This window comes from Girardinichthys multiradiatus, chromosome X (assembly GCF_021462225.1).
Source record: "Girardinichthys multiradiatus isolate DD_20200921_A chromosome X, DD_fGirMul_XY1, whole genome shotgun sequence".
NCBI classification, from domain to species: domain Eukaryota; kingdom Metazoa; phylum Chordata; class Actinopteri; order Cyprinodontiformes; family Goodeidae; genus Girardinichthys; species Girardinichthys multiradiatus.
In genome coordinates, this window is record NC_061817.1 from 13,111,284 (window position 1) to 13,134,445 (window position 23,162).

General features: G+C 40.2%; 2 protein-coding genes across 3 annotated transcripts in view; both read left to right on the plus strand.

Moving 5' to 3' along the window:
• Nucleotides 1-4,758: 4,758 nt before the first annotated feature.
• LOC124862416 (importin subunit alpha-1-like) lies at nt 4,759-8,888 on the plus strand. The gene is made up of 11 exons (XM_047356312.1): nt 4,759-4,886; nt 5,114-5,219; nt 5,303-5,443; nt 6,160-6,248; nt 6,336-6,604; nt 6,757-6,851; nt 7,027-7,290; nt 7,491-7,724; nt 8,111-8,293; nt 8,392-8,541; nt 8,626-8,888. The coding sequence occupies exons 2-11, from the start codon at nt 5,163-5,165 to the stop codon at nt 8,713-8,715; spliced, it is 1,572 nt and encodes a 523-aa protein (XP_047212268.1). The 5' UTR covers nt 4,759-4,886; nt 5,114-5,162; the 3' UTR covers nt 8,716-8,888.
• Nucleotides 8,889-11,518: 2,630 nt separating this feature from the next.
• LOC124863178 (E3 ubiquitin-protein ligase SMURF2) overlaps nt 11,519-23,162 on the plus strand; it is a 65,465-nt gene continuing 53,821 nt past the window's right edge. The window contains exons 1-2 of one of the 2 annotated variants that reach the window (XM_047357447.1): nt 11,519-11,693; nt 11,919-12,015. In XM_047357447.1, coding sequence (XP_047213403.1) covers nt 11,964-12,015 — 52 coding nt within the window. In that variant the 5' untranslated portion in view covers nt 11,519-11,693; nt 11,919-11,963. Of the gene's footprint in view, nt 12,016-23,162 lie in introns of both variants that reach the window. The other variant, XM_047357446.1, reaches the window with a different exon arrangement.

Consider the following 23,162-nt stretch of genomic DNA (forward strand, 5'->3'; position numbering starts at 1 on the left):
TTTGCTTCTACTTCTTTTCCAGTAATGATTAGATCAATTTCATTTTATTTATTCATTTCTCTGCATAAGTCAATTTACTTCAGAAATAATTTATTAATCCCAAAGGAAATTTAAATGTAGCTCATATTATGCAGGTTTTATCGTTTTATTTCACCACTGTCAGTGGTGTTAAAATTTAATTTTTCACAGACCAAAGAAACTTGTGCATAACTTAATGTTTTAATTATCACCTCCTGCTTATTGCCCGTGTTGCTATGGATTTTGCCGACTTTGCTCTTAAGTTTAAAAACGAATTGGATTTATTTCAAGGAATAGTAAAAATATGAAAACAGATGTTTATTATGGCCTCTAAATGCCATTGTGGATAAATCTGGAATTATTTTTCATTATTTCTGCAGTAATATCAAGAAAAACATACATTTCTTCTCAAATGATGTGTAGCTTCCTTTTACTGAAGCTTGTATGATAATTTTTTAACTCATCACAGATGTAAACATATGATGCCTTAATACCAGAGTTCTTTACGGTTAGGTTGAACAGATGAAAATACAGATAATATCCAGTGTTGTTTTTTTATAAATGCACAGTGAGAATGAAAGCACAGCTGGGTAATGATGTGTAAATTTCCCCAACAGGATTTAACATGATACATAAAAAGTGCAGTTAAGAGAAAACCTGGAATTCTGCTTTGTGTGAATTTGGGTTGTCATCACAAGAATCTTTCTGTAAACATTATGGCAGATGAATGACTTATGACACATTTTGACATGGATATTTAAATAATTGAAGTTGCAAGGGATTGACCTTTAAATGTCTGAGCCAGACCTTGACTGAGATAACCCCCAAATAATGATGGATACTGCCTTGGATGGCAAAATTGAAGGAAATTGTGATGTGAGCCCCGTTTCCACCAAAAGCCCCAGGATTTGTTTTACCCGGGTAATAGGAATCCCATGGAATCATGTTTTTCCTTTTCCATTACCACAGACCATTTATTTAAATCAGCCTGCTGACGTATGGGGAAGTTGTGAAAAAAAAACAGCATTACACCTTCACTCCAGCAGATGACATTACTTCTTTACTCCGTTTAAAAGCTAATAAATCCTTTTTTGTGTGTCAACTGATGAATAATAGATGATGAACAGCTTTAGAATTATACAGTTGATTAATTCCTTTAGTTATTCCTTAAGTTGCACTGGATCCATAAGCAGGAAACGTTTAAATCATTTTACAATGGCCAGAGTTGTTGCTTTGGTTCATTTCCATCTGATTGTACAAGATGCACCATTCTTAAAATAAGCAAATGCCATATTCTGCTTTTATCACTGTTGATGGTTATGTGACTGCCAGTACAATGGCATTGCTTGCAGTCTGAATTCACACTACTTTACCAACTACAAACAAGTTTCCTCGTTCTAACTGCTGAGTGATGGGAATTTTCTTTTACTTCCTTACTCTGGTGTTGACTAGAGTGATGGTAACGGTTAACCACAGGTTTGTGCATGATGGGGCTGTATGGTGATCATTTTCGGTATTAGTAGCAGGTGAAGCAGCAGTTTTGCAGAAAACATTAGTATTTGAAAATCTGTAAAATGGAACCTATTTACCACCATGTAGTTTTTAGAACTGCTAGGCTCAAAATAAGATCCTTCAGAATGAAATTTGATCATTTTAAAGAAGTTGGGCCCTGGATAGTAACGATCACAGGTCCCATTAAAAGAAGCCCATTTGTCCAGTTAGTAACCATCCAGTGTGAGCATAATAGTAGTGGGCCACCATATGGACTGGGTCTGGTCACAAAAGGCTACGCATCACAATATTTTCAAGGCTGCTTTTATCCCTTTTACTTGTAAACCTTTTGAACAACATTTTTCCTTTCACTCAACATTCCATTAATATGCTTAGATACAACATTCTGCCAGCCAGCTTAGTTTACGATGACTTTTTGTGGCGTACCCACCCTGTCAGTGGTGTGAGTGACTGTCTTCTAGAAAATTGTCAAATCAGAAATCTTCCCCATGACTATGCAGGACATAACATAGCCATGACTTAACATTTCTGTAAATACATTTTTAGTGGTTCTATGATTATCTTATTTTCTGAGTAACATAATTTTTGTTTTTATTAGTTGTAAAGCATACTATTAAAAATACCAGAAATAATGCTTGAAATATATTACTTCGTGTGTAATAAATCACTACACTGTATGATTCACTGTTTGAATTTAATTAATGAAATAATTTAAGAAAATAAACCAGAAATAAACCTGTTAGCAGTAAGATTCTACCCATATTATTTAGTCAGAGAGTTTACCAGTGTCATTTTGACAATGGCTTACATTCCACCATCAGCTGCATGTGATGTCATCAGCTCAGTTCTTGCTAAGCTACAGACAAAACTCCTCAATGTGTTTGTGGCAGTATCGAATGATCTTAATCACACCTCACATACACACTAACTTCCAACGTTTCAACAGTTTGTCAGCTGTTCTACCAGAGAAAACAAAACGTTGGATTTATTTTCATGCAAATGTCAAGGAATCATACATCTCTAAAGCAAGACCTCCTCTAGGCAAATCAGATCACAATCTTGTTTTTCTCTGCTTCAAATAATTGTTCAGAGGCAACCTGTAATGAAGAGACCTGTGAGAAGATAGTCACAGGAACCTGAAGAAGCCCTGCAAGGTTGCTTTAAGCTATGGACTCGGATCCACTGTGCCAGCCACATGGAGAGGACGTCAATGCCATGACTGAGTATATCACTGACTAAACTTCTATTTCGATAACATCATCCCCACCAGAATGGTGAGATGGTTCCCCAATAACAAACCCTGGATCACCAGTGCCCTGAAGGACCTGCTTAACAAGAAAAAAGAGCCTTCAGAGAGGGAGACAGGGAATTATTGAGGAGAATGCAGAAGTAACGTTAAGTGAAGACAACGGACAGCAAGGACATGTACAGAAAAAAGCTGGAGAGCAAGCTCCAGCTAAACAATATCAGAGATGTGTGGTCAGGGATGAAGAAAATCACAGGCTTCATCTGAAGGAGGATCAGACTGATGGATGTCTGGACAGAGCCACTGAACTGAACACATTCTTTAATAGGTTCAGTTCAGAAACAAGCTCAGCATCCTCCTCTCCTGCTCACAGCCAAACACAGCTTCCTTGTCACACCTCAAATGTTTTATCTTCCACCTCAGCCATGAACCCTTCTGCTTCTACATGTTTATCTTCACCAAATTCAACACATCCCTTTGCGTGTTTCTAGAAGTCAGGTGAAGATGCAGATGAGAGATGTTGGCCCACCTGAGTAAGCAAACAGTAAACCATCAGGACCCCCTTCAGTTTGCTTATCGCTGTGGAGTTGGAGTTGAAGATGTCATCATACACCTGCTTCAACAAACCCATGTCATCTGGACAAAGCCAGCAGCACTGTGAGGATCATGTTCTTTGATTTCTCCAGAACAATTAACACAATTCAACTTGATTTACTTTGTCAGAAACTCCAGAACACTCAGGTGGAGGCCTCAACAATCTCCTGGATCAAAGACTACCTGGCAAACAGACCACAGTTTGTGAGACTGAAGGGTTATGAGTCTAACCAGGTAGTCAACAGCACAGGAGCACCACAGGGGACTGTACTCTCACCATTCCTTTTCACTCTGTACACCTCAGACTTCCAGTACAAGACAGACTCCTGTCATCTGCAGAAATACTCGGATGATTCTGTAGTCGTGGGGTGGATCAGAGATGGAGAAGAAGCTGAGTACAGGGCACCGGTGGACTGCTTTGGTGTAGAAACAATCATCTCATCTTGAACGTGAATAAAAATAAGGAGATGATTGTAGATTTTAAGAGACAGAGAAACAGAATTAGGTCAAACTCTATTTCCATCATGGGAGAAAACGTGGAGGTGGTGGAGTATAAATACCTCGGTGTTCACCTGGACAACAGACTAGAGTGGAGATGCAACTGTGAAGCCATCTACAAGAAGGGACAGAGCAGACTGTACTTCTTGAAGAAGCTTAGGTCCTTTGGTGTTTGCAGCAAGATGCTGCATATCTTCTATAAGTCTGTTGTGGAAAGTGTGATCTCTTCTGCCATCATCTGCTGGGGAAGCAGCATCAGAACCAGGGACTTCAAAAAGCTCAACAAGCTGATAAAGAAGGCTGGCTCTGTTCTGGGGACTCCTCTGGAGATCATTGTACAAAGGATGGCTTTTAATAAAATGAAGAACATTATGGAGAACCCTGATCATCCTCTTCATGAGACTGTCCTACAACAACAGAGTGTCTTCAGTCAGAGGCTTCTTCAGATCTGCTGTAAGACGGAGCGCTACAGGAGATCCTTCCTGCCCACAGCCATCAGCATCTACAACGGCTCTTTGAAGAAGAAGACCTACATGATATGATCTACAACATTTAATTTCCCCTTGGGAAGAATAAAGTAATTTTGGATTTAACTTTACTGAAAAATCGACATTATAACTTTGCAGCTATTAATAAACAGAAGTATTATTGTAGACTTTCAAACAATTAGTCAACTTGGGGATATAGGAGTGTCTTTGTTGAATAACTTCCTGTTAGAGAATTTTTAAATATTTAGGTTGAACCTTTCGATCCTGGAACAGTTTGGTGTCGCAGTGTAATCATAGGCTGCATTCACACTCAACTGATCCTGGATCAGGGCATACTTTTGTCCATATCTCGCGATGCTATCGTGAAGTGACTGCGTTTCCTGTGACGCATTTGATTTTTTTTCAAAACGACCAATGAACGGCTGTACATGAGTGCTTTGACTCGAATGGCCCAATCAGAGGTCCCGCTGCAGGAATTTAAAGGTCTGTGCGACATTTTGTGAGTATCATAGCGCCTGTTCTAGAACTGGGTAAGTTTCTTCTTTGTTGTCATCTTAAAGGTTTTTCTTTTCTTTTTTGAAATGCTTTTTTTTCTACGGCTTTCATGTGATATTAACTTTATTTTCTTCATTGAAGTGGTAGATTATTTTCAAATTTAAAAGTGGTGTGCTCGTATCCGTACGTTTCCCGTGCCATTATATCACGATCTAATTCAAGCAAAAATGATCAAGCGATATAAAAACTCATGTTCGTGCAGGTATTACACCACTACAAGAGGTTCTCTCTGCTGTTCCTAATCTCCCAACATGTCCGAGAACGTCGCACGCCTGAACAAGTTCAAGAACAAAGGCAGAGATGCCAACGTGAGTTTTAGACTGGAACCAAACCAAAGCTGGACGGTACCGAATGGTTAATCCATAACACGCTTTATCTGAATTTAACGCAGGAGCTCCGACGCCGGAGAGTCGAGGTGAACGTCGAGCTTCGAAAAGCCAAGAAAGATGACCAGATGTTCAAGAGGAGAAATGTGGCCACAGCCCCCGATGAGGCGACTTCTCCCCTCCAGGAAAGAAACCAGAACTGTCAGGTGAGACTTTTCAGCCCCACGTTGATTCAATTTTGAAACGTGATCAAGTGACAAAAACATCAATGTCAAGCAGCGTGACCGGTCCAAGGCAAATTGCAGCGGCATAGGGACCTCCAGGCCAGCAGGGGCACCTCCATGAGGCATGACTTCTGGCACAGAGTATACATTTTAAAACTTTAAAATTTTTCAATGTAATTATGAAGGCAAACCTATTTTTAAAATTTACTCCAGATATTATTTTACAATTTAAAATGAGTGGCGAATGCACTAGTTGTGATTGTATAGGGGAGAATCTTCATAGTTTTATAGGTGTGTAATGAAGGGCTGTGTAAAATCACAGCTGTTGGGTCCTTTTTCTCTCTACATTCGACCAAAATGAGTACGTCTGAAACAAAGCTGCCTCAGATCAATTTACTATTAAATGTTTTTGCCAAGCTATGTTGTAATTCCTCAGACTAATTTGGTCTGTACAGGCAAAGTGAACCGAAGGAGGTTCACACAGTACAATGTAAAATTAACAACTGCAATATGAAAAGGGACCCTAGCTTTGACATAATAGAAATTTAAGTATTAGTTTAATAATACAATATGCAGCTCTAATTGGCACATTCCTAGCGCTGGTTCTGATGTCTGCTTATATAGTGCTGTGTGTGTAATATATATTGTGTCGTTTAATACTTGTTTTCCTTTTATGTTACTCCTATGGTAATCATCAGACCTTCAGACAGTGGACTGTAGAGGAAATCGTTGCCGGACTGAACAGTGAAAATCGTGAGGCCCAGCTCCAGGCAACCCAGGCTGCACGGTAATGGGTCATTTAAAGCATGTTGGAGCTGAAAATAATAGTTATAAAAATAAAAAAAAACACGCAACTTTAATGCCTCTGGTACAGGAAGCTGCTGTCCCGTGACAAACATCCTCCCATTGACCAGATGATAAATGCTGGTCTCATACCCAAGTTTGTTGCTTTCCTCGGGCTGAACGACTGCCCTCCTATTCAATTCGAGGCGTCTTGGGCTCTGACAAACATCGCCTCCGGGACGTCTGATCAGACAGCTGCAGTGGTGGATGGTGGGGCCATTTCTGCCTTCATCAGCCTGGTCACCTCCCCCTACCAGCACATCAGCGAGCAGGCGGTCTGGGCACTTGGAAATATTGCTGGTAATTATTATTTATTTATTTATATATATTTTATATAAATATATATATTTTATTTATATATATATATATATATATATATATATATATATAATTTGTTTTTTTTTAAAGATTTTAACTGCAAATTATTTACCTGTGCTTTTACTTGTCTTTAGGTGATGGATCAGCTCTTAGAGACAAGGTGATCAAGCATGGTGCAGTGGCCCCTCTGCTCAGTTTGCTGGCAGTGCCTGACCTGACTGTATTCAGTGTAAGTAACAGTTTCTTGTTTTATAAAATCTGTTAAATTACCAAAACCAGTTTTCAGGAAATGGTTGAAATCCTTTGGTAATTCACCTCATCAGACTCTAGGTGGTGTCCTAATCTAAATCTTTCTCCTCCATCCCAAACTGACACCTGCCCATCTTGCTCTTGATTCATCACAGCCTGGCTACCTGAGAAATGTGACCTGGACTCTGTCCAACCTCTGCCGCAACAAGAACCCCTCCCCACCTATGAGCGCGATCGAGCAGATGCTACCCGCCCTCATCCATCTCCTGCAACACGATGACCTGGAGGTGCTGGCCGACGCATGCTGGGCTGTGTCTTACCTGACAGACGGTTCTAATGATCGCATCGAGGTGGTGGTCCGGACCGGTTTGATTCCTCGTCTGGTGAAACTGCTTGGTTTTCAAGAGTTGCCTGTAGTTGTACGTATAAAGTTTTGAAACTTTGACAAATATTTTTTTTTCCCCTCTCATCATCCTGAACAGTCATAATTTTATTTATTTTTGGAAGACAAGTGAATGAAGAGCAGGATTAAAAAAATCTACATCTAGTAGAACATCCATGTTGATCCCAACTTTAAGATTTCACCTGGTTCTTCATCCGTTTTTCTCCTTTCTTTAAGACTCCAGCGCTCCGTGCACTTGGCAACATTGTGACGGGCACAGACGAGCAGACCCAAGCTGTACTCGACGCTGGTGCCCTAACTGTGTTCCCTCAACTGCTGCGCCACAAAAAGGCTAACATTCAGAAGGAGGCAGCCTGGACGCTGTCCAACATCACAGCGGGAAAGGACGCCCAGATCCAGGAGGTCATCGATGCAGGCCTTGTTCCGTACATGGTCGATATGCTTATGCGAGTAGGTTCTCTGTGCTCTTAAGCAACAATATATTTGTTCCTACACGATGCTGGTGTGAAAGTAATAATGAAGTGTATTTATAGCACTTTGTGGTTTGAACCTTAAGGTTAGAAAAAAATCGGGTAATGCTTGGGGAACTACCTTGATGCATAAACTGGCAATTTCTTTTTTTAGTTTTCTGTCAAAGAACCTGCAGCACATTCGTTTTCTCCTATTTGGTTCTTTGGAAAATGAAAATGGCAGGTCAAACCTGAAGGAAAACAATTTATTGGTATTTTCCAGCCTTATTAGTGCATCTTTACTATACATTTTGGCTTCAGAGGTAACAGAAGGTACATTTCCTTTCTATTTATGTTTGGCCTTCTTTGGTTCCTTATTCTCTGTAGGGTGACTACAAAACCCAAAAAGAGGCTGTGTGGGCAGTAACAAACTTCACCAGTGGGGGCACTGTTCAGCAGGTGGTCTACCTCGTCCAAGCCAATGTTCTTGAGCCTCTCTTGAATCTGCTTTCCTCCAAAGACAGCAAAACTGTTCTTGTCATTTTGGATGCAATTACAAATATCTTCATGGTAAGTGCACCATCAAACCAAAATGCAATGATCATGTGATTATATCTGTATGTTCACATGGATGATTGTTATAATTCTTCATGTATGTGACCTTTCAGGCTGGAGACAAAATTGGAGAGTCGGATAAACTGAGTCTTATGATTGAAGAATGTGGTGGGCTGGACAAGATCGAGGCACTGCAATCTCACGAGAATGAGATGATCTACAAAGCTGCACTCAACCTGATTGAGAAGTACTTCTCTGAAGAGGTGGGTAAATGTTGTTTGAACATTTGTTTATCCTGACGTGTGAAGACTGCATATAATGTGTGTTATTGTCTGTTTTTATTAAAGGAAGCCGAGGTGCAGTGTGTGGTCCCTGAAGCTACTGAAGACGGTTACGCTTTCCAGATCAGTGAAAACCAGAGCACTTTTAATTTCTAAATGACTTGTTCCTTTCCCTCTGTACTGTACCTCCACTGCTACAGTCTGTTCTGTGTTCATGTGACTTTTTGCTAATATTTGTATGTATTGTACATACTTTCTATCTTTCTTTTTCGTTTTTTTTTTTAATAAGGATCAGAACAAGTGTGTGTAAATAAAGTTGTTGGATCATGTTTGCTAGTGTTTTTTTTTTTTTTTTTTTTTATCACATCTTAGTGAGTTCTGCATTTAAAAAAAAAAGCTTTTAAACATGACCAAGAATTTAATTTATCTTGCAACAAATTTGAGAAACGGAGGTAAATGTCTGCTCATAATATTGGGTCTATATCAAGTGCAAAACCTTTGAAGTTTAGCCATTTGAAACCGATCTAAATATTAATTGAATTTAGGTGTATTATAACAGATATTCCTAGATCATTTAGTTTTTCTGGTTTTGCATTTAGTTTAGGGCGTTTGTATTCCTGGACGTATGACGGATCGGAAATGCTTTTCAAAAGTCAAAGGTCTTTTTGTTTGTTTTTTTTTTATTATTTCTCGCCCTGTATCTCCCATATTCCCATCATCTAACCAGCTTCCTTGCTAAAAGAAAGCATAAGGAAGTGGTTATTTAAACAAAATATCCTTCAGAGTGCTCATCTTTTTAATTGCGTGTTGAAACACCTGCGAATTGTCTGAAGTGTTTCATCCCTCGTTACATATTTTATATGAGTTTCTAAAAGAGACCCCTATAAATGAAAGGGGATGCAGCTGGATTTTATGTCGACTGAAGAATTGCTGATAAAGATGTTCATTTTCAACCCTCACAATGACAAAATTATTCATATTCCTGAAGATTTACAATTTTCATTCAACAGACCTTTTGTTTTTCTAATTGAAAATGAGACGGACATCTCTAAATAACTAAATGCAAAAGAATCAAATTTGAAAGTTCCGATTTTCCAAAAAATGTATAAATGTTAAAAGTGCAGTATGCCCTCAATCAATGGAAAAGTCTTTGTCATTAAAGGAATCAAACCCTTCTTATGATGGCTAAGTAGTTTTTTGCATGTTTTGACATCTTTGCAGTTGAAAAGGCCTCTTTGTCATCACCCTAATCTTTAGCTCCCTCCACAAATCATCAGATTCAAGAATCAAAAATGTCCATATTACTTACAGTTAGAAACATGTTGGTAAAATAAAATGATGACTTTAAACCTAAATCTGCCAGGGATATGAATAATGTTGGACTTCACTGAATTTCTAATTTCAATAATATAATGCAATACTAAAACAATCTGTATTTAATCAAATGAGATATTTCTGAAGAACACATTGTAGAAAGATAAGTGAGTAAAAAAAGTGGGTAAATTCTTTTAACAATGGTTTTTCTCTTGAACAGTTTCCCAGTTTGCCACATTACAGACTGCCACATGATGTATTTTATGGGGATTTTATGTGATTGGTCAACAAAGTGGTGCATATTTGTGATGTGGAAGGAACATGATACATGGCTTTCAAAATTTTTGTCAAAGATCTAAAAAGCATGGTTTTCCTTATTCTGTTCACCTAGATTTGTTTTTGTAATTTTTTTTGTAAACACTCTTTGTTGCAATTACAGTTGTGATTATTTTGTAGGAGGCGCTCAGTAGGAAGAGTAGTCGTCTTGCAATCAGAAGGTTGTGGGTTCGATTCCAGCTTCCTCCTGCCATATGTCAATATGCCCCTGGGCAAGGCACTCAATCTCAAGTTGCCTACTGATTTGCATATCGGTGTATGAATGTGTGAGCGTTAGTGAGTGCGATTGGGTGAATGTGGCGCTAGTGTAAAGCGCTTTGAGCGGTCTGTATAACTGGAAAAGCACTATATAAGTTCAGTCCATTTACCATTTAGTGTGTCTAAAGCTCAAGCTCAGTCTGAGAAGATCTGTGAAAATTTATTTTAAAGTCTTGCTACAGATTGTTTATTCAATTTAGATCTGGACTTTGACAGGGCCATTTTAACACATAAATATTGTTTTATCTATACATTTTCATGCAGATCTGGCTGTACGTTTAGGGCAGCGATGTCAGAAATGTAGCCCAAGGGCCATTTGTGACCAAAATTCAAGAATGGTACAAATTTGGTCCACCAGCACATGCAGCTGAGCCAGATGAACACTTTTAGAATAATTTACACAACCCTTTTCTACAAGAATCCAACTGCTTTGTTTTAATAAAACAAAGCACGTTTAGTTTATTGTTGAGCAGCTAAAAGAGAAAACTTCAATAAAAAGAGTTTTGAGTTTTTTCTTTCAAATTTTTGTGGCCAATAAGTGCTTTCCACTTCTCAATTTTAGGCAAAAACTTTGGTCTAGTTTAGCGTCGCTCTCCTGTAAGGTCTTCCTTTAAGCCGATCCCAATTCTCACAGGATTCCTTTACGGATTATCCTATATTTAGATCCATCCATCTTCCCATCAACTCTGACAATCTTCGCTGGCCCTGTGAAGGGTGCATCCCCACAGCATGATGCTGCCATCTCCATGTTTCACCGTGTGAAATGTATTTACGCTATGATTTATTAATTTACTAATTAGATGACTTCTGAAGGCAATTGGTCGCTCTGGATTTTGTTTAAGGGTATCAGATTTAAAAGGTCTGTATAGTAACGCACATCAGACTTCAGATTTTTTTTTTTGTACAGCTGAAATTGTTCATTTAGTGTTTATTAATTTGAAGTGTTCCGCTCGTCACCATCTAAAGCGCACACTGACCCCTGTGTGTGAGTCATGGCTCTGTGCCACACGTTGAAGAAATGTCTGTCTCCCCCAGAGAGTGCTGTCGTCACCGGTCAGCTCGAGAAGCGGGACCTACCCCGGAGGCTCCGCACTTCAGCCGTGGAGGAGCTGAGAGGAGTCCGGGCCAGTCACAGAGGCTCTCTCTGAAGATGTGAAGATAAGCACCGCCGGGACCCCTCAGCAGCCCGCCTACACGTCCCAGCATCGGAGGAGACATTTTTTTTAGTTAAGACAATCTGCAGCTGGGGTTTTTACATTTACGCTCTTCCCTAATTTTCTTTCTTTATAAATTATTATTATTATTATTTTTTGGCATTTTATTCGGGGTCGCTTTGGAAGTTCTGTCCACATCCGGGCTACAATGCTTTGACTCCATTATTGTCTAAAACTGGCGGAGAGGTTCATTAAACCTTATTATTATTATTATTATTATTATTTTTCTATATCCAGCCATACGTTTTTAGCAGGCGCAGTGAAGGCTTGGATCAAGAGGAGATGTCTAACCAAGGAGTCCGGCGGAATGGCCCCGTCAAACTGAGATTAACAGGTAGCCAACAACGCATTTTAAATGCCCAAATATATTCCCACACACTTAGCTAGGGGAGGCTGTGTGTATTTGCTGGTGGAGGACACTTCCCATGGGCCATGGAGTTGGCTTTTCCCTCTTGTTGTTGCGACACTTTCTATAAGAGCTATAGACTAATTTAATTCTGATTTTATTTAACACTGTTGGTTTAAATAAGGAGAACCGGCGAGACGGAGCATAAGAGAGTACTGCATTCTGATATTATTGTTCTTGGAAATAGTCTGAGCCCTGCGATTGTCGCCAGTATCCACCACCAATAGTCATAACAAGGCTCCCTGGGTTGAGCTGCTCAGTGCAATGCAATGCAATGGCGTTGTTCTGTCAATAGGCTTAATAAGAAGCGGAAAATGAGCACATCATATATATTAAATTTCCAGATAAATAAACATGTGTGCTTGCCAACTGTGGCACCGCTCTGCTAGACAGACGGCTTCCCATTTAAAGTTGGCTAGCTTAGGTTAGCCTAGCCAGTTAGCTCTAATCAAGCCTTTCTGCCAGGTTCAGGTACCAAACAGCTCCACAGGTCGCTAGAGTTTATAACTGGTCCCAAACAGTGTGCAGTGTCCCCTAACTGGTAGTTAAAAGAAGGTCACTTTAAACCCTTTCTTGCAAAGCAGAAGGTATTTTAGGAGCATTTTCAATGGAATTGTATGTCAAAGCAAATTATTTAATCAGGAAACGCATTAAAATAGATTTTAATTGATGCCACGTATATAAGTTTTGAAAGTTATAATTCTGGGACTTTTATTTATCTGTTTCCTCTGTGTCCCAGAATCACAGAAAATTGGTTAATTTTTAAAATTTTGTTTGAGGCATTTCCATAAAATTTTCGGAAAAAAAGCAACTTTGATAAATATCTACCTTTTTAAGTGGTTAAAATGAAAATGTCAGTTATGTGGCTTTTAATGTCTGTTTTAATCCACCTCAAGGCGAAGCTCATTACTGTAAAATATAAACATTTTCTTTATCATCACCGTGACAGGGCATTTTCTTTGAAAAATTCATTGCATCATTTTAAAATAAAACCTAATTTCAGTCCTGCAGTTTAGATGTACAATTTATTTCCTGAGTTTGATGGGTATGTGCTCACATTTCAGATCACTTCAGATTCAGTTTATATGTGCTTGACAACATTAAGACTATTTAGTTTACTTAAATATTTGTGCTCCTCTACAGGTTAATCAAACAGTTTGTTGGACCAAAATGTTGGCAATAAACCTCGGCTATGTCGCTTACAAGAATGAAATAAATTGGTAAAAAGTGATGTCCTGGACCTGTTTACCTTATCATTAGAAACTCTTGAAACTTCAACAGGAAATGCTCAAAGCCTGTGTAGCGGTTTTCTTATTATACCGACAACTCAAAGCACTTTCCTACACAAGTCGCATTCGTCCAACTGCACTCGCACAGTTAGGTAAGCAACTTTAGGTTAAACGGATTGCCCGAGAACGCATCAACGTGTTGGTTGGGAGGAGCTGGAATCAAACTCACGACCTTTTGATTGCCAGATGTCAGTTCCAGTAACAACCCTAGAGCGATCGGCTATTTGAAAGCTGTTTTGCTGTTTGCATGTAGATTACGATTTAGGTATACTTGCGTAAAAACAGCTTCGGATAGTATTGCGTCACCACACACTCTGCCACCTACTGGTCAATAAGTGGAAGTTTATAAAACATTTCCTCAAACCTGCAGGGCCAGTTCTTCTATGGTATGACACCCCTTTAGTCTAAAAAATATTCTTGCATCAACTGATGATGTAAAACTCATTTAACTTTCTACAGTTTTAAAGAATTGATTAGGGATTCACATTATTTCGGCATTAACATCAGCATCGTCATTTTTAACTAATCTGTATCAGTCCGAAAAGTAAAACTGGGCCGATATTAATAACCGATGTTTATTTTCATCTTGTTGCTGTTTGCATATGTGTTACTGGAGGGGATTGGCCATGTGGTATCTGTTTGGGAATGTGACAGTGATGATGATTCATCACAGGATTATGGGGGGTTTAGCTGAAGCAGGTCAGCTACGTCAGCGGTGTGGTTGTTTTTTCACGATTTCGAAAGGGTAGAGAAATGTATATAAGATATACTATATCGGTAAATATCAGTTATTGGCCAGGTCTGTGTTTAAGTGTGTTATTAGAAGATCAGCAGTCTCGTCTGAACCATTGACCTACTCTCACCTCTACGTTATGATTCATTGTAAAACATAAATATATGAGCACTCTGCAGCAGCAGGCTGTTGTGCAAGTCTGTGCGGACATCTCTCTCCCTCCTACTCTCCTTCAGCCATTTGGTTCGTGCCTTTTTAACACAAACCATAAAAAAAAAAAGTAAAAGGTTTTCATGAGAGCTGTTTGGTGTTTTGACTGGGACAGGGGTCACACAGCTGCCCTTTATTTGATCTACGGCCAGGACCTGACTTAAATCCCATTAAAAGGATGTCTGGTTCCACCAGGAGGGGCCAAAATAAATGTTTAAGCTGGTGCTGGTTCTGATAGGAGCAAGTGAAGCCGAAATTCAGTAACTGTTTTGAGATGACACTTAATGAGCATGGTCAAGGACAGCAAGCTTTCGACACTGTTTGTGGTTGTTCAGTGTTCAGTGAAGCTGAGTTTAATGCGTGACCTGGGTGCACGGCAAAACGCTGCAGGAACTTTCAGGAAAACTCCAACATTTTCCATGACAGAGAGAGAGGTTGAAAGTCCAGAAGGGATATGGCAGAGCAACTTCATTGTACTTCTTTCAGCCTTCCTGTTATCTGCTAAAAGCTTTGCTCTCTCCTGGTCTCTCATAGCCTGAATGAATCTCAAAGGAATCTTTTTTCTTTCTGCTCTCGGTGGAAGAGGACGCTTTTCTCTGTCTCCCGCACCCTCCCATATCTACCCTGCTTCAGCTCTGTGTCTTGTCTTTCTTTTTGGAGCCTCTTTTTGCATATCTTCCAAAATTCTGAGTTATGGATTTGGTCAGCTGGTCTCCCAATGCAAGTGACCCAGCTTATTTGAACGATGGGACCACAGCTGCCTCATACCAGCGACCTCAAGGATTGATATTGTCATTTTTCTTCTAGCAGAGGATGAATTCCTTACCACAGAGGACTTAATTAGCTAATTACCTCTATTAGAAAGATTGGATTAGAACCAGCTCTTACCAGTAAACTCCCAAGGATTATTAATGTCATTTGATTTGTTTTTCTGTGTTTGATTTTCTGTATCATCGTAATGTTTTTCCTCATGTACAGCAATTTTAGTGCCTTGTTGCAGAAAAGCGCTATATAAATAAACTTGACTTGACTTGACTATGGATGCCATATCTTTTTACCCTTTCATTCACATTCTATATGTCAGTACTTGGGTTTTGTCTGATTTACAGATGAGTTGTCTAGATGCTAAAGCTCACATATAGAGGGTGGGAATGTTGGAAAGGAAAGAAAAGGCTGGAGACAACGTGTTATAATCCCAACCAAATTCATTATTGCATTATTCAGTAATGTTAGCTCTATTTCATGTATTCCTGTTATCATGCAGTCCTAATTCTTAGGTGTTAATTTGTGTGTCCTTCAGTAATATCTGGAACTTGATGCATCGCTACAATATTTCACAATATTTAATAAAGTCTCATACAGCCATTTGTTTCACTGCAGCCTTGGAGGGCCAGCAGTAGTCTCCTGGTGGAAGGCTAAGAATGTGACTCTTAACGTGAGTACCCAAACCCCCCCCCCCCCCCCCCGCGACTTAAATCCAACATTTTTATGAACAGCTGTAATGTTTGCTTGTTTTTTTTGGTTTTCGCTCAATCGTTTGCTGCAGTCTTGGCCTAAAGGTGATTGGATCTGGAAAAATACATGATGTCAGTATCTAATTGTAATTAACTTCGATTGCTTTGACAACATGTGAGGATCAAATCCCTCCCTTTTAGAAGTACTACTTATATTTATGTTTTTATTTCTTTGTTAGGCTGTGAATAGGCTGGTATGAGAGACTTTGGATCCATGATATTATGCCAGAAGTTTAAAATAAATCTAATTCATTTTATTTAAAACAGTAGAGCAACACTGAGTTTTATTGCTGCCAATACAATATAACATTTATCATTATAGTTATTTTATCTATAACTTTTCTCATTTTGAGTTTGAAAATATAAATACCCAATTAATGTAGTAAAGGTTTCCAAGTGCTTATGTTTATTTTATAATATAACATCTAATAATCTATATTTAAAATTGAAAATGTTTATGCCTTTTTGCCATGTATATGTTTATGATGCTTTTGTTTTCAGCTAGTGGTTGTTTGTTAAGAGTGATGGGTGATGCTCCATTATTTTCAACACTATGACTGTCAGGTTCATTTATGACCTAAAAGCTTTCCACGCAGTCAGACATGTTTGTTTTGTACCCTTGGAACAGTTTAAACACTGGCAGTGTGCAGCAACAGGTGGGGGAGGGGCAGCGGTTCTCCATACAGCCAAGAAAACTCTGCTCACTCTTCCATTTTCTCATTAAAGTTACTCTAAAACGTAGGAATGACATGGCCGAATATTTTCAAGCTGTAACAGTGTTAACACCTTGATACCGGTGTGCGTCCCGTTCAGAGGTGTGCACATCTGTTTGTACGGCGCTGCTAAATTTTCTTCCCAAGGAGTTGCAACATCACTGCTGGTTTTCTTTCATTTGCAGTCCAACTTATTTATTTATTTTTTGACACGTAGCCGCTTTATTAACGTCTCCTAAGACAGCCCGCAGATGATGCGTCGCTACATCTGAAGGGGCTTGTAGCTGTTTGTCTTGTAGGCGTCCATATGAACCAGATGTTCCACATGTTGGTCAGCTACTAAGGTGGAAAAAATAGTTCAAGCAAGCTGCTAAAACCAACACTTTGGAACGAGACTCACCCCCCGACTACTGCTGTACAGCTGATCGCTTCTATGTTATGTCTCGTGTAAACACGGTTAATAGCGTTGCATGCTCAATCGTCTGGGGCATACATTACACCGTGAAAACATGACTCATTGCTTTGTGTGATCATTCATAAATTCTCCTTTGGGTCTTGGAGTGGAGTGTAGTAATGTGTGTGTGTGTGTGTGAGGGGGGGGGTGACTGGAGGCAAAGCCACACAAAGCGTCTGGATGGGATTAAGCCTTTGCAAAAAAGAGAACCTGAAGCATCAAGACTGATGTGCTTCAGAATTACAAGCTCTTCTTTCCTGCCATTGATTTTGTGTTCAGATCCACATTCTTGACATTTATTGTTGCGCTGCCTGAGCTTTTCGTTTACATGCGACTTGTCGAGCATATGGTTTGCTCATCGGAATTCTTTGGCACGATTCAGATCGGAGAAGAGAGCGATCTCTGTGGGATTCCCTAAAATTCTCCACTCGCATTCCCACCTCTTCCTCTCGGAGTCCCTCCAGTTCTTTCCGACTGGAAGCTTCTTCCCCTCTCAGACCAAAGCACATTTTACTCCCACCCATACTGGCTGTTCCTCTGGATGCTGACTCTGATTCTGTCCCATGCGTTCTGTGGCTATTGCTTGTCCTTATTTTTTATTTAATCCCAGACGATAAGAAGTTGGTGTTTCTGCAGCTGTTTCTACATACAAGAGGAACCAGCAATGTTATTTTGGATGAAAACCTTGTAAAAAGGTCCTGTCTGTTAGATGACTGACAGTTGAATGGGCACAGATGCTGCCTGAGAAGAAAACAGACTTGTTTTAACGATGCAACAAAGGCCTCTGGGGTTTCACACAGGCCCCGCTGTTTGGTTTGGACTGAAAGGCTCTAGGTCTCTCCTGTTTGGTGCGGGTCCCCACTTTTTGTATGCCTCTTAGCCTGACTGTAGTCTACAGATGGAGGGTCTTTGGATCTTTGTTGGTTAAGAGGAAGATTTTCCTGCAGCTGTGCATAGAGGGGGGTGTGTGGAGGCACAGGACCTGATGATCAAGGAAGTTTTAATGTGGTCTGTGCTGGCTCTTGGGGCATTCATGTGGTCTCAGTCAGAGCTGTGTTTTTTACAGAGTGGCTGTATGGAAGTGATTTGAGTTCATCTGGGTGTTCAGACAGGATACGTTGTAAATATGCAGTGATTAGCTACATGTGGTGAGCCGGGCCTCACTGCGGAGATGCTTTTTAAAGGAAACATTTCCCCTTTTTGCTGTGAGAAGTTGTGAAAGGAAACTAAGCGATCTTGGAAAAAAGGAGTAAAATGAGGGTGGGAAGTCTAAAATTCAGCAGGCAATTATTATTCATAATTTGTAAACATTTGCCTTCCTCCCCTGCTGAGAGCCTCCCATTAATTTAAATAGGTCCACCAATTAATTGACTGACTGGAGTTGGCCTCCCTGTTGGTTCAGCTGCTCCACAGTGATGACAAAGCTTTCTGCGCCTGTTCTACCCTCAAGCCCCACCAGCAGCTCCTGAAGGAGACCATATGCAGTGGGGCGGGGAGGCAGAGAGTGGGCAGCTTCCTTCAGAGGAAATGCTTCCCGACCCAAACATTTGTCTAAACGTCACCTTTGACAGGTGGGAAGCAGAATATTCCAGAATTCCCCATTTGAAGTTCACCTTTTAATAATAAATGGAGAAACTGGGCTCATATTACCTTAGAAGGATGTCAAAAATGTCATATCCCTGGGTGGCTTACAGGTTTACCCTGTCTCACTATGACCTGTGGTGCATGAGCTAGTTGAGTGGGTGGCACGTGTGGTTGAGGGAGGTCGTAGATCATCAACGCTTCATAATGGCTGCTTTGTTATAATAATTTGAGAACCAACAATAACTTTCTGTGTTCTTTTTTCCTGTCTCCAATAGCATCTGATTGAAAGAAAATAGCAAACCTTTTTATAGTAGTACAGGTCAAACCAGGTCCTTTTGTTTGGTGGCAGCAGAGTTAATGAATACAAATGCAAGCAAATGTGAAAATGTGTTATTTTTTTTTCACTTCACAATAAATTTGTCCTGGTATCGCAAATAAAATCCCAGTGAAAAAGTGTCTGAGAGCATTTGCAAGGCAATGTGTGTCATGTTACAACTGTAGTACAGTCCAGTTGTTGGTCAAGGCGTTCCCAGGCCAGCTGAGAGACATAGTCCCTCCAGCGTGTCCTGGGCCGTCCCCTGGGCCTCCTCCTGGTGGGACGTGCCTGGAACATCTCCCGAGGAAGGCGTCCAGGAGGCATCCGGTATAGATGCCCGAGCTCCTCACCCTATTTCTAGGGGAGTGCCCAGCCACCCTACGGAGGAAGCTCATTTCAGCCGCTTGTATCCGGGATCTCGTTCTTTCGGTCATGACTCAAAGTTCATGGCCATAGGTGAGGGTAGGAATGTAGACCGACCGGTAAATCGAGAGCTTCGCTTTTCGGCTCAGCTCTCTCTTCACCACAACGGACCGGCACAGCGCCCCCATTACTGTGGCAGCCGCACCGATCCATCTGTGAATCTCATACAAATATGTAAAATATAAAAAATCATCATCTGAGCGAATAAATATGACAAAGATTCATCTCTGGGCAGGAAATCATGCTGTTGCTCCCCCCTCCAGCAGATGAAGGCTGATCATACTGGGCGCTCTACGCTCAATGCTATAAAAAGACTTGAGTGGTATGAAAAAGGTTGGACTGTGTCTGCTTTACCCTCAGTCACATTGAGGTGTAATTTGTAGAAAGATCCATGGGGCTGAGGAGAAGCTCTCATCCTTCTTGGGGGGTCTGGGTGAGACCCTCTTCAAAGGCCTTCTCTGTTAACCTGGCTGTGGTGGTTAATGGGTCAGAATTGCATTAGCGGTGAATGCGATGGAGGGAAGTTCCACTGAGAGCTAAATGGATATTTTGCTGCTGGCTCTTCTTCCATCCTCTCTGCCTTGCTCTGTGCACATACCACTCTCACACAGCTGTGGCCTTGCCCTCATTTCTTTCCTATCTCTTCAACTAGAAATCTCTTTGAAATCGCACTCTGATTTAGTGCTGTTGTTTTCTTTGTTGATGTTGTGTTTGTGCAAACCCTGTTTTGTTCTAGAGCTCTGTTTGTTTTTAGATGGACTCTTTCTACTGATGCAATCCAGACATTTTTTAATTTCTGGAAGGTCTTCGGAGTGTGGATTAACTTATTAATTGAACTCTGTCTTTTCCTCATAGTAACCAGTACATGTGATCTTTCTGGGTACATTTTAAGGAGTGCCTTGCAGAAGTACTTCTACATTTTTAAACCTTTTCACTTATTGTGGCGTTACAACCACAAACTAATCACTAATTAGCCATAGATGTGAAGTGGAAGAAAAAAATAATGCATCGTTTTCAAAACTCTAAAAGTGTTACATGTCTTTGCCCTCTTCCTCCTTTACTCTGACACCCCTGAAGAAAACGCAGTCCAACCAGTTGCCGTTAAGAAGTCACCTAACTGGTAAACATAAACCTCCTGTGTGTAATTTATTCTTAGTTTAAATGCATGTGTTTATATGAGGACCCACATGGTGAAACATGGTGGTGGCAGCATCATGCATTCTGCCTATCAGGAGAAAACAACCATAAACATGTGGCAAGAGCTACAATTGAATGGTTAAATCAACGCATCTCGTGTTTAATATGAACCTAAATCGAATGAAGAATGTTGGGCATGACTTCCCCCTCTAAAATCTTACTGAGCTTGAGCTATTTTGCAAAGAATAATAATCAAAAATGTCTCTTTAGATCTGCTAGTTGTTAGAGACACACCCCAAAAGACTTGCAGCTGAATTTCCAGAGAAAGGTCTTTCTACAAATATTAAATTAGGCGGCTGAAAACAAACGCTTGCCGCAGTTTTCAGATTGTAAAAACTTTGTGTCGGTCCAACTGTGAGCAGCTCCAGCATCTCCAGCCGAGTCTTCTATGCTTGTGTGAGTGGCTGCTGCTCTTTTAATACACTCTTCTTTGGCTTTGAAATTGAAACTCCAATTGTAAGCCTCCTTTTTGTTTGTGGGTGATATCTGAGATTATTTTCCAGTCCATCCAGTGTGCCCAGTTGAGATGCCTCGGCTAGTTTACTAAATGTCTTGCTCGCTCTGATAAACGTCAGCACATGCAAGGGTCATTTGACTTTTCCTAGAAACAGGGGAGTTGTCAGGGTGGCCCGGGCTGTTTCCGCCCAGCTGTCTGATGGAGAACAGCAAACTGGGATTTATTCTTGGACACCCTGACTCTGCTTTAAAACCCGGTAGAGGCTCGAGTCGTTATTGTTAACTCTGACTCACCTGAAGCATATGGAACGTTCTCGTGTCCCCTGTGTTACTGACCGAGGGATTGTTGATGCAAAAGCAACAAGATGCAAACTGACTGGACACGTATGCCTGTGCTTCACGTTGGAGGGGACAGCAACAGAGGAGAGATGTTTATATTCACATAAGATCACATTCAAATGGCAGCTCTGCTTAGGTTGAAAAAATACACCACAGGATTGCTGCAATGTAAAAAAATAAAATAAAATAAAACATATAGAGCACATGCACACTGGAACATATGTATTTAACCCCCCCACTCCTCCCTGCACAGCGGTTACTACACATCCACTTGAATATCAGTTTCTTTTTGAGAGTGAGTGTCATGATGTGTAACCGTCTGGTTGGTAAAGGTTGTGGTTTGCTCCACAGGAAGGCCGTAATGAAACGATCCTGCAGATCAAAGCTAGACTAGGAGTGCCTGATGATTCACCTCTTGGCCAGCGTCTACGCAAACTGTTATCAGTCATAGTAGGGAAGGTTGATTCTGATTTGTCTAACAGTGTTGCAATAGATGCGGGAGTTAACTGTCTGCTGCTCTTTCAGGCGCAACATCAAACCAGATGTTATCATTTTTCCATGTTTTATTGACTGGAGTAAATGTATGTCCGTTGTTTGTCATCCATCCAAAATTCATAGCTTTGTGTTTACAGCAGAAATTTCAACTTTGGCAGATGTCAAAATGCAGGCTACTAAGTGCGTTGCAAAAGTATTCATAACCCTTGAAGTTTTTCATGTTGCAGCAAAAAAAAAACTATTCATTTAGTTTGAGTTTTTATGCAATTGGACCAAAACAAATTAGAGCCAAAAATGGAAATAAAGAGAAAGGTAGACAAGATTTTTAACATGTTTCACAAATAAAAAACTGAACAGTGTGGCATGCATTAGTATTCATCTCAGAGTTATTAGTTAATTAGATGAAGGTCTGGGCTTTGACTGGGCCAGTCTAACATATTAATATATTCTTTGATTTAAAGCATTGTATTGTATGATTAGAGCAGATTTCCATGTATTTATCTCCACTATTATTTCAGTGGCTCTGACGAGCTTCAGTGTTCCTGCTGAAGTAAAGCATCACTCCAGCATAAGAGTTTTGTTTATGATAGATCTGTTTTGATTTACTTTTTAATAAAAAACAAATTGCAAATTATTTATACCCTTCTCAATAATCAATGGAAATTATATATTTTTCGGCATGTTTCCACTGGTATTCGAATGATTAGTTCCTTAATGATGAGCTCCAGGACCGAGGACGGTTGGTTGCTCTGGATTTTATTTCGGAGTATAATATTAAAAGGATGAATATACAAATACAACCCTTACTTTTCAGATTTTTATTTGTGAGAAAGTTTGGGAACCAGAGACCAATTTCCTTCCACTTAACTATTATGTGGTGCTGTGTTTTTGTGTATCACATAGAACCCCAGTAAAACACATCGAGCAGCATGAAAAAACGTTTAAGGGAAAGGCCTTTTATTTGGGTCAGACGTGACGCTTGCTAATAGTTGCTTTATGGATGACTGGGCGCATTGTTAAAGCTGATTATTGCATGCAACTACATGCCGCGTCATTCAACTGTGCCTTTTGATCAGCAGACCACCTCAGTGGGTTAATCATGACAATTACTTTAAGAGAATACTGCACATGGCAAAATACGATGACGAAGTGCTTTATCTAATTGCAGTGTAGCGTTTCGTCTCTGATTATAGCATGAATGTTGTTCAAAGTCTTAAAGTTCAACAGATCTATTGGCAAGTCAGACAGCAGAAAATGGGAAAACATGGCTGGGTGGTTGTGAAGTAACACTAGTTGCTAAATCATGCTCTGCAACAAAAACTTCCAAGGAAAGTTGGAGGACAGGGAAGCAA

Bases quoted from the DNA above. Each gene is read 5' to 3' on its own strand.
- LOC124862416 (XM_047356312.1), top strand. From the start codon at position 5,163: ATGTCCGAGAACGTCGCACGCCTGAACAAGTTCAAGAACAAAGGCAGA. The intron at 7,291-7,490 runs GTACGTATAAAG...CCTTTCTTTAAG, and splicing joins TTCAAGAGTTGCCTGTAGTT to ACTCCAGCGCTCCGTGCACT. The intron at 8,542-8,625 runs GTGGGTAAATGT...TTTTTATTAAAG, and splicing joins AGAAGTACTTCTCTGAAGAG to GAAGCCGAGGTGCAGTGTGT.